Here is an 11,742-nt window from a genome sequence, read left to right on the forward strand (position 1 = left end):
GAATTCTTCATTGTCGTTCGCCTGCTCCGAGTTCACCATCCCCGTTCTTGTCGTCTCGTGCTCGCCCTGTCGTCAGATCGCACTACGTCATCCGTCTCCCACCTGTAACTCATACTGCCGAAAAGGAGAAAAAAGGGAGAGAGACGAAGAAAAGAGAGGGAGGAGGAAGAAATGGCCTTGAAGCATAGGGGGAGAGAATGATATATATATATATATATATATATATAACGTAGGTGAGGGTTAAGTTGTAAATACCTACTAATATTAGTGAAAATAGGAAGACCAATAGGTTCATTAAAATAATATGGACCTATTTGTAAAACCTTTTATGCAGAAATCCCTATCTTTTATGTATAATAGAACTCTAAGTCCTAGTTTGGTAACCATTTCGTTTTTTTGGTTTTTGGTTTTTGAAAATTAAGCCCATTTTCTTTCCATTTCTTACAATGATTTGCATATTTCTTAAGTACAAGAGTTAAATTCTTAGCAAATTCCAAAAACAATAACTTTTTTAAAAACTACTTTCTTTAGTTTTCAAAATTTGGCTTGGTTTTTTAAACCATTAGTAAGAAGTAGATAACAAAAGAAGAATTTTGGAAGTGTAAATAATATCTATAGACTTAATTTTAAAAAACAACTATAAACAAAATGATTACCAAACGATGTCTGAATTTTCAGCTTCACCGATTAGATTATAGATTTTAAATTCTTTTGAGTAAACAAAGACTTGTTAGACATAAAATTGAAAATTCAAGAATCTATTATACACATGATTAAAAGCTTAAAATACATATTAAATAAAAAAAATAAGTTCAAAGATCTATTGATCACTTATAAAAGTTCAAAGATCTATTGATCACTTATAAAAGTTCAAGGATCAAATAGATACAAATTCGAACTCATCCTTGATGGTTAAGTAGAAGGGTTGAAGCAAAGAACATGGGCAATGAAATGCATGAAGACAAGGTTGACATCCTGCGTACTTTGGTGAGAGGTCAGAGATGAGATGGAAGGTTACTATTCCCAATAATTTTCCTCTAAACCATTTTCACTAAACAGTAGACACAACAGTTAAAAAAAACCATCCAACTATACAATGTTTGGCTTCTTCTTCATTTACAGCAGCCAGCAGCATTACAACCACCACCACCATCCAAAATCCATCAACATCAGTCAGTAACCCATCAATCCAACTATCTTATTAACATCACTAACAACAAAGCAACCACATAATTTTGTACTTCAACTACAGTTGCTTCTTCTACATACAAACAATCATCCATCATCCAACAAAAACCCAAAAAAAAAAAAAGACCTACCTCCTTTCTTTTTTCTGATAATTTTGCTGCACTTTCAACTTCACCTTCACTTCACAGTTCGTTTGTTCTTTCTCAAAGTTAAACGACTTCACCGCCCACCAGAGATTGATTACACGCCCCGCTGCACAGATTTTCATCATTCAGTTAATGTAATGCCTAGTCTGCAATCCCTTGAAAGGCCTCCAATGCCTGTTGAATGACTCCTACTGTGCTGCTGACCAAAAGGAGGAGGCCTTCCACAGCAGTTAGACGATATCAATGCACAATCAACCACATTTGAAACTGGGCTTGTCTCTGCCGTCTCTTGCCTAGTTTCACCATTTTCGTCTTCTGCCATCACTCGGAGAAATGCTTCAAGTGCCACGCGCATCCATTCGTACCGGCATAGTCTGAATGCCTCTTTAACATTGAGCTGCAAATCAAACACATGCAAATCATTTTTCTTCTCATTATTGGTAGGGTTAGAAACCAGTCTATAGAAAATGATTTTCTAAAGAGTGCAGAAATAGCATCTTATCATCAATTTAAGAGGTGTAAGTCCGAAGTTAATATGTTCAAGTTAGGAAGTCTCTGTATAGGATCCGTAGTTAATATATTGAAATTAGAAAGTCAGTGTTTGGGGTGTAGAGTTGTTTAGTTAGAATTTTTCGATAAATTTTCAAAACAGAGAGAGGAGAAGATGGAGTTCTTTGATAAATGTACAAACTTCAATAGTGAACACTGTTGAAGTTGATAGAATTGAGTTATTTAACACTGACTTATGAAATCGGTGGACCAAACACTCCCAAAGGAGTTAATTTCACAGTAAGTATATACCTACCCATCTCCTATGGCGGTTTCCCTGCTCTGGCCACGACTCAAGCTCTTCTGTAACTTCTAATGCAAACATGTATCCTCTGCATGCTCCCTCCATGCTGCAAATGTCCTGACTGCTTTTGCTTCTAAACTCCCAAACACCGAGGGGATTTTCCTGACAGAGAGAAACAACCCAATTTAGTTTTCCAAATGAAAGAAAGAATACTGTCTTATCAGTGGTATATACCAGGTTACAATAAGCATGGAGTATCCTTAAAATAAGTCAAAATGGATAGCAGTTCTACAAAAAATATACTAACAGTTTTTTTCTTCTTTTGTAACAATCAGTACACAAATAAATCAAGTTGCAAGCAAAACTCAGGTAAACCTCAACATATCTTTCTATTTTGAAATTTTGTCTTACATAACTAAAAATTATCCGGGAGTAGTTACCCCCTTCACTCCATCACTACTCTACCCGTAGTAGTTCGCACGGCCAAATGTTAGTTTACATTTACTTAACATTTCACAAATTCATTATCTGAGCTTCCTGTAAAAGAAGTCAATAACGTGCTATTAGCATCCACCTCATGCCTTGTGTATAAATTTCTTGAGATGCCTACTTATGTTATTCCTAGACTTAACTCCTATGGCTATGATATGGCAACCTATCCTATGACAACCAAACGATGAACATCTGAAAGGTTCTACAACCAACAACCTTGATGAAAATAGTTCAGTATTTGTGAAGAAAACATGCAAAAAGACCAACAATTTCTGCAAGGAAGCAATATATAAACCTACGTTAAGCTTTCCTCTCACTCCTGCTTCTTCCACAGCTTCTCGACATGCTGCTTCCAGGATGGTTTCATCATCCTCCCATCCACCCTACAAAGAAGAACGAGAAACATTGAGATATAATAGAGGCCAGTGATATTTCTTGCCAACACCTTCAACCAAGACTGGATAAAATTATAAACCTTTGGAAACACTAGGTCATCACGATTTGGTGAAGAAACCATGAGAACTTCAATCTTGTTCTCAACGTCACACTGCTCGTTGACTTCATTGCTGTCCTCTATCAGCCTATAAGGTATGCATCTGTTGTGCAGGTGCCAAGGCAACAATTAAGCAACAGATAAGGATTGATTGCTGAGTTAAATTCATTTAAGTTACAAGACCATCCCCAAAATTATGCTAAATGAAACTGCATTCAATACTAAAAAGGCACATCGCCATTCCCATTCAACAGTACACTTAGATTTTCTAAAATTCAAGATCCAAGCAAATTTGAAATTTGGAAAGTCAAGAGAAAATAGAAATAAATCAACCCATAATCGAAGCAATTTTATATTAATCACATTAAACGTTTTATCTATTTAGGGAATTAGGTAAAGTACAAATCTTTGAAAAATTGCGGACAACTACATAAAGCAACTTTACAGACTGAAAAGGAAAAAGAAAATAGAAACACAAAATCCACCATCCACATCACATCATTCAACAATTGATTCACCTGTTCTTCAATCTAGAAATTGTTCCTTTATCTTCCGCTGTTGTCTTCTCATCATATAATTCTAATATACAACAAATTTTGGACTCATCGTCTTTTCACACCCAGAGCAAAATAATATCAGAGAATCTTTCCCATTCTAACATATATCATACTAAAATTTTCATCTTCAAGCATCCAAAACTTATTCTATACACTTCAAATGCATTCATATCATCCCCAACGATATAGTTCCTAAATTTCTCATTTCCCTCAATTCAATTCCAATCCAGGCATATCAGAATGTTTAAAACATGAGTAAAATTATAAACAATTATAATGAAAGATACCCAAATGTTTTCAAATATAATAATTACCGCATGGACTTTTGGCGCATAAAACGAAACATCAAATCACAGCCCGCAATCGGCTTTGGAAAAAATCCATACTGAAAACAACAGAAATCCCTTTTTTCCCTCCTATATCTGAATGCCCACTACAATTCGTCCTTACCCACAAACGAAAGGTTATTAGAGCGGGTGTCGTTGATAACTCTGATATGTCATATGCGTGCTGTGGTTAACGATTTCCACGAAAGAGACAAAATAGATAGTGAAACCCCTTTTGTTGTTCATGTAACAGAAGTCAATAAGAAGACCCACCAAGGAAATATACAATAAAATAAGTAAATATATATAATATATTGTTCCCTGTACCAGAAAGATACAATAATTCCAATTTGAGATGAGCGAAAAGCATATCTGTAGCGCAGAAATTAGAGAAACACAAAACAAATTCAAATGGGCATTTTAAACCGAGGAATTTGCAAAGAAAACAAGACTATTCGTAATAATTAAAGATGAGGAAGGAAAAGTGATTAAGAGGATAGAAGTCAAGTAGAAACAAAAGAGAAGAAGACAAAGAAGAATGCGACGAAATAGCAAAGTATTAGAGAAGAATACCCTGAAACAAGACGAAAATGATCGTCGTATCGCTGACGATGTCGCCCTGTTCTTGCTAACACCGTAGACATAATTAGAGCGAATGTGTAAACCTCTGAGAAACAAAGGAACAGAAAGAAAAAGAGATTGAGATATGGAAACAGAAGGAAACTACATCAAAATGAAATGAAATGGAAAATAAAACCTGGTGGGTGTAGAGAAATTGGGGAGAGTTTGATGAAAGGAACGGCGAAACAATCAATCAGTGTGGCAAAATGGGGTCATTGAAAGATGCAAAAACCGAGAGCCATGCAGGAGAGTGGTGGGGACAGAAGCGGAAACAGAACAGAAACGGAAAGGGGTGTAATCAATGGAAGTTTGTGGAAGTGAGAGAGCATTGAATGGGCGTTTCAATTGACAGCTTAGAACCTAGAATGTGACGCCTTCAATGTCCGTATCTGAAGAAGAAAGAGAAGAAGAAATCAAGAAGAAGAAGAATGGTATCGTGAAGAAGGAAAGAGAGAAATTGGAAAATGGAAGCAAAGGGAAAGGAGAGAGAGATTTCCGCGGGGCCAATTGCATAGCAACGGCGCCCATTTTATATTCCACCACACACCAAACCCATCATTCTCCCCCCTCCTCTACATATTTTCTTATTTTTATTCAATCGATATTTACATTATATCGTAAATAAAGAATTAGTTAAATAAGAATGATAATTTCGACTTAGATGGAAAATTAGAATCTATATATGTGAACGAAAATTGGAATCCGAATACTTATATCATTTCAAATCATCACCACAATCACAAAAGTTTCATTGAATTTTTATTCTAAGGGCCAATTTTGATGAAAGATAAAGATAATATTGCAAATTTAAAGAAATATAGATACTTTTGAAACAAATAGAAAAGTTGAGGATTTTTTTTTTTTTTTTAATAATTTAGGAGGTGTTTTAGATACTGAGTTAGTCGTTATAGTCGGTAGGTTATAATATTCCATGTTTGGGTGCAGACTATTTTAATCTATGATCTAGGTTATAATAGTCTATATTTGGGATTCAGACTACTTGTTTAGATAAGAAATAGTAAATATTGGAATAAATAGAGATTTAAATTAATAATATTGTAGATAATTATAGGTTCTAACTAGTTGTAAATACCACTATTATATTTGAAGCTCAAAACCTATCCTTTTTAATAAGTTCTACTAACATATAGAATGACCTTCGATCTTTTCTTAAGAAAATAATATAATTGTTTTATGAGTAATTGTTTTAAGTAGTAAAACTGTTGAAAATATTTTCAAGTATAATAAAAAAAATGTCACTGTCTATTAGTGATAAACCACGATACATTGTGATAGACATCTATCATTGATACTCATAAATATCTACACGATCTGTTATTAATAGATACTAAAATTTGATTACATTTATAAATAAATTGGTTTATTTTGTTTTATTTGAAAATGGCCTTTTGTTTATTATTATCCTGAGATTTACACTTTATTTGATTTCTCCCCCTTCAAAATTATCTCAAATTTTTTTTACTTGGTGATTGTATGGAAATTAATCTTTTTATTCAAGGGAGTGATCATGTACGTATTACCATTTTGAGGATTAATAGTTAAGAATTGATTCCTACGATTATTAAATGAAAAAAGGATTTTTTTTTTCTATAAAACGTAAAATAAAGGATCAAACTTTCGATATCGATGTTAATAATACAGGTTCACGCTAGTTGAACTATACTCATATTTGCATTAAAAAAAGTTATTAATAACTATGTAAAATTTTATATAACTACGCTTATTTAGATACATGTTACCGTTATTAAAAGTATTAATTTGTTCCTACAATTATTTTGTTTCTATAAATTTAAGAACATTTTCAAATCGAAATTTTAATTTTGTGTCTACTAAAGTACAATCTAGTTGAAGGAACTTATTAAACAATAGACATAAAATTAAAAGTTTTAAACTTTATTAGAATTTCTTAAAGTACAAAGTTTAGAAACACACAAACATGTATCCGATTTTATTTTGAAAGTTTTAAAAACAAAAATTATAATATAGGTCATGTTTGATAACTATTTAATTTTAAATTTTTGATTTTTTAAAATTAAGCTAATAAACACAATCATCTACATTTTAGAAGTGTTTTCAAAATTGAAAAACCAAATTTTGTAAACTAAAAAATTTAAACTATATTCGATAACGATTTAATTTTTGAAAGTTAAGTCTATAAAACATCACTTCCATCAATTGGTTTATAGGTTGTTGTCTAGATTTTGGAACGTTTTCAAAATAAAAGATAAAATTTGAAAATTAAAAGAAAAAAAAAGATAGTTTTCAAAAACTTGATTTTGTTTTTTGAAATCCAGTGAGAATTCAAATGTTTATTGAAATATAAAAATCATGAGTAAAAAACAAGCAGAATTATGAAAAACCAAAAAAGAAAAACGAAATTATTACCAAACGAGACCATAGTTTTGAAAAACTTTCTTTTGTTTGGCTAAGAATTCAAATGTTTACCTCGAAAATATGTGAGAAAGAAATCGTGAGAGAACAAATACAAATGAGAAAAATAAAAAACCAAAAACCAAATAAAATTTGTTTGTTTGTTAGTTGTTTTAGTTAAAAAAAAATGAAATATAATTATGAAATGAATTTGATCGAACATATGGAATTTTGTAAACTCATTTGCAAACAAACTAATAAGCACAGCAAGAATGGGACAAGTTATATTTTGTGGTCTGCCTATCTCCTTTTAAAGGGCAAAAGAAAATTCATGAATTATTGAAAATGAAAATTGGATACAATAATTAATGTGACTTGTGTTTTATCACTATCTCTTTTCACTTTTAAATTGTAATGAGAAAAAGAAAGGAGGGGCCAATGTCAGGCCCCATGGGGCATTAAATGATTAAATAAGGAAATTAGAAAAGCCACAGCCAACAAGATAATAAAAGCTATTTATTTGCTCCTCTACAAAACATATTTATTTGTTTGTTTATTTGGTGGTTGATTTGGGATCATACTATTCTTTGTAGTTTCCAGGAAAGAGTGTGAATTATTATTTTAATTATATATATATATATATATATATATAAAGAAAGGAAGAAAAAAAAAACTTTTTCTATCAACCAATAAAATTTTTAGTATTTGGGCTTTAGAAGACAAGATTGATTGTTATCATCTTCTGTTTTATTTCTAGTTTTCTTTATAGATATATATATATATACACATACTTTTTAGATATATTGTAATATTTTGTTGTTTTAGTTCTAAGAAGAAGGCTATATATACTTTTTAGATATGTAATAATAGATTTAAGAGAGAAAAAAATCTTAAATGTTACAAGAAAAAGAAAAAAAAAAGTAATGTGGTGAGACACAATCCCTACAATCATGCATCGATAGAAATTGAATGAAGGGTTCAGTATATAATCTGATATTTCTTTACATCTCTAATAATATGATCTTATCACTTATTGTGAAAGAATTGCGATAGCAAAGATTGTCGTCACTAGCTACAACCAAACACAAGTTTTTTCAGTATGTTTTGTCCTTATTCACATACTTCTTAGAAAAAATTTCTAGCCGTCTCCTAAACAGAAAATTTTACTCCAACTAAAATATATTGTCATACTAGGGCATTATTTATCAAGTACATATATCCTCAAGATCTCTCTTACCAAAACGTGGTATTAAGTTCATTCACGTACTCTTCTACTCAAGAGGCACATGTTCACCAGCTTCTGTTTTGGTTTGTTTCTGATCCATATCACACTAGGAGAAGTTCTACTTTGATATCATCTGCAATGCTACAAGTCTGGAATTTTAAATCCATGTGTCCTAGAATGTCACAAAAGTTACATGGACAATTTATTTTCCTAACAAGATGACTGTATAAGCATATATACGAGATTGAATTGAATAGTATAGAATAAATTCTAATAGAACATATCCATTGTGTGGAACTTTTTGACCTATGCACATGCAACTACAACTTAATTATTAGGCAACCTTTTGATTAAGACATGCACTAATTTCTCTTACTTTGTGGAAAATTCTTTGTTGCAAAGTTTTATTTCCAAAAGTTTGTTGTGCTAAAATCTATATCATATAAGTGAATATAGCTTTTGAGGGGAATAAAGAAAAGAAAATAATATATATAAAGAGTGGGGAATAATGAATAGTTATATGCATATCTAAATACCTTTATCTATTGGGAATGGCACTAGTTTTGGTGTTAAAGAAGAACACATCATGCTTAGACTCATGGAGAGAATTTGAGAGATTCTTGAAGCTTGGTCTCCCCACCTTATTTTAAGTTAGGGGAATATTGTAAATTCATCATGTCTTGTGTTAGGACTCATTGAAGCTAGTCCTTTTCAACTATTCCTTTAGATGAGCATATCTATTTTAATAAGTTTTGTGAAATTTTTTATCCCCAAATTTTGGGTTTATTTTTTATATGGTCGCTAAGTTTTAAATTTATAGTTAATAGATTTCAAAATGTTACACATTTAGTTCTTGGGTCGTTATGAGTTTTAATTCACTTTGGTCCCTTTTGAATTTTAAGGTTTATACTTTTAACCACAAATTTTAATTAAGTTATCGCATTTAGTTTTGGGGTTAATGTATATTAATTATTTTTTAAATAATTGTATAGTGAAATTTTAAAATTGATTTTAATAGTGATGGAAAAATAATGAAACTTAATTAATTGAAATTTTCTAATTCTTAAGTTAATTAATAGACATTAATATTAGAGATTGAAAGTGAAATTTAGTGAAAAATCGAAGTTAAAAGTACAAATTAATCTTGCAATCTTACTAAGGACTAAACCGAAACATAAAATTAATTCAAAATTTAAGGACTAAAAGTGTAATATTTTGAAATATATGGACTAAATTGAAATCAAACTCAAGAACTAAGACCACGTTTACCACACTGAAAATGTAATAGATCAATGAGAATAAAAAATGTAGGCTCCATTTGATTACTCTTAGTGTTGTGTGCTTTGTGTTTTGCATTTATACTAACACATGGGCCCCACATCGAAATTTATAATAAAATAACGTAATTTGATTGATGAATAAAGAGTACTCAATCCCATTACGCCTAAGAATTACGTCATATCATTACCGTTACCATTACCGTTATAGTTACCATTACAATTATTATTATTGTTTCTGTTACAACTGAAAATTTATCAATTTTGACATATTTACTGTTACCATTACCGCTTGACCCTCAGAGGTAGAGGTAAAGGTAGAGATAACGGTAACAACAAATTTGACAAAATTGACAATTTTAAGCAAATGCAATCAAAATCAATCCAATTACGTTTGCAATTCAAACTCATTACAATTGATCAATTAATGAAATTTCATTACAATTACACCAATTTTCATTATAGTTTAGTAAACATAGCCTAAAAGTAGAACTTTTTTAAACCTAAAAATCAAATAGGAATTAAACTCAAAATCTAAAGACTAAAAAAATTATATGTTTTATTTCATCGTGTTCCTTCTAACAATGAACGTATCTTCTATTAGTCATTTTCATTTTTGTTACTTCTATTATGATATTGATATAGTGAGCATTCATGCATTCGATACATTCGACATTTTCTTTTTGCTTTTCATTCTATATTTATTTTTTAATTTAAAGGAAAAATACATTACTTGTTTATTGTTTGAAACAACTTTTCAAAATGTTTGGATATTCCTCTTTTTAATAAAAAATCATTTCAAACATATCCTTAACTTGTTTTGATTTAGTTTGCTTACCATGCTTTCTCGAAGTATTTTTGTATTTCTAAATACTATAATAGTTTTGATATCAATCGCTTTGATATTAGGATTATGGGTCGTTTATGTTGTTTTATGGTAATGAATGAGGAAAAAGAAGCAAAAGAGTTCATTAAAAAATGCATAAAAGTTGTAGGAATAATTACAATTTTTATAAAAATTCTTCCAATATTTATACGTCAAATTCATCTAATTTATTGTTTAATTTCATATTCAAAATGGATTGAAGTATCAAAATATGGATTGATGTTTCATTTTCATGTTTAACATGCGAAAGTTAAATTTGTAGTTATTCAATTTGATCAAGTGCGTATTTATTCATTCATTTTTGTTTGATATATTTTTAACAATTATTTTATTTTATCGAAAAATTACTAAATTTTTATTAATCTATAAATAGTAATTTGTTCCTTCACATAATTAGATCATATAATTGTTCCAATTTTAAGAGTTTTTCTCTCCTTTCTTTCTTATGTTGATCTTGAGTTTATTTGGAAACAAATATTCAAGAATTTTGTTAAACTAGTGGAGTTTGAGTATAGGTTTCAATATTTATGTCTAAAACTTTGAAAATTTTCATTTTAATTCTAGAAAATTTGAAATTATTTTTAAAAAAGAAAATTTTTCTTTAAAATATTATAATGCCCTAAGCCTAAGATTCAAAAATTGATAGCCTAAATATTCTCTTTGCCTCCCCCTAAGGTTTGGTTATCTTTATTTGTATTGAAGAAGACTATCCTCACAAACTAAACAAGTTCTTCCAGTATGTGTTGTTCTCACTCGGAGGTCATCCGACCTTGAATTGCTCATTACTAAGCACCTTTAATATATGAGTTTTTGTGATTGAACCACCTAAAAGAAATGTACACCTTGTTTGTATAGATAATAACTATCAATTCTTTTAATTTTTTTTTCTTTTTAATTTCCATAATAATACTATCATATCGTCAAGATCTCTCTCATTCATATTTGGTCTTTGCTTCATTAATGCACCCTTCCCTATTTTAGTGTGGTAGTAAATTGACGTGACTGTTAATATATATAAAAATTAATTAGTGAATGATGTTAAAAAAGACATTGATAACAGCTTTTGACTTGAAATTAACGGTATAACAACAATAATGTGAATATTCTATATATAAGTGAAAATCAATTGTAAATGTTCTCACCCACATCTTTCAATTTTTATATACATTAATTGTCACATTAATTTTGGACAGTTAAATTAATGGTTGTTACACATTAATTTAACCTTTTAGTTTGAATTAAGGGCGTGTGGTGGGACCCTATACCTCAATTTCCATGGGTAGAAATCAAACGTAAAAGCAAAAACATCGGTGTTAACGAAAATATCAAAATCTTAATTTTACAGAA

General features: G+C 30.3%; 1 protein-coding gene across 2 annotated transcripts; it reads right to left on the reverse strand.

The window, feature by feature from the left end:
• Positions 1 to 793: 793 nt before the first annotated feature.
• On the reverse strand, positions 794 to 5,254 carry LOC120084235 (nudix hydrolase 13, mitochondrial). 2 transcript variants are annotated; one of them, XM_039040138.1, is made up of 6 exons: positions 4,753 to 5,254; positions 4,569 to 4,662; positions 3,095 to 3,215; positions 2,919 to 3,002; positions 2,140 to 2,289; positions 794 to 1,731 (listed from the first exon to the last, which is right to left on the reverse strand). In XM_039040138.1, exons 2-6 carry the CDS (start codon positions 4,637 to 4,639, stop codon positions 1,456 to 1,458), a joined length of 702 nt encoding a protein of 233 aa, XP_038896066.1. In that variant the 5' UTR covers positions 4,640 to 4,662; positions 4,753 to 5,254; the 3' UTR covers positions 794 to 1,455. The 2 variants fall into 2 exon arrangements, with proteins under 2 accessions (XP_038896066.1, XP_038896072.1); XM_039040144.1 differs by lacking the exons at positions 4,569 to 4,662; positions 4,753 to 5,254 and adding an exon at positions 3,984 to 4,546.
• Positions 5,255 to 11,742: the final 6,488 nt, after the last annotated feature.

Source organism: Benincasa hispida, chromosome 1 (genome assembly GCF_009727055.1).
Source record: "Benincasa hispida cultivar B227 chromosome 1, ASM972705v1, whole genome shotgun sequence".
Taxonomy (NCBI): domain Eukaryota; kingdom Viridiplantae; phylum Streptophyta; class Magnoliopsida; order Cucurbitales; family Cucurbitaceae; genus Benincasa; species Benincasa hispida.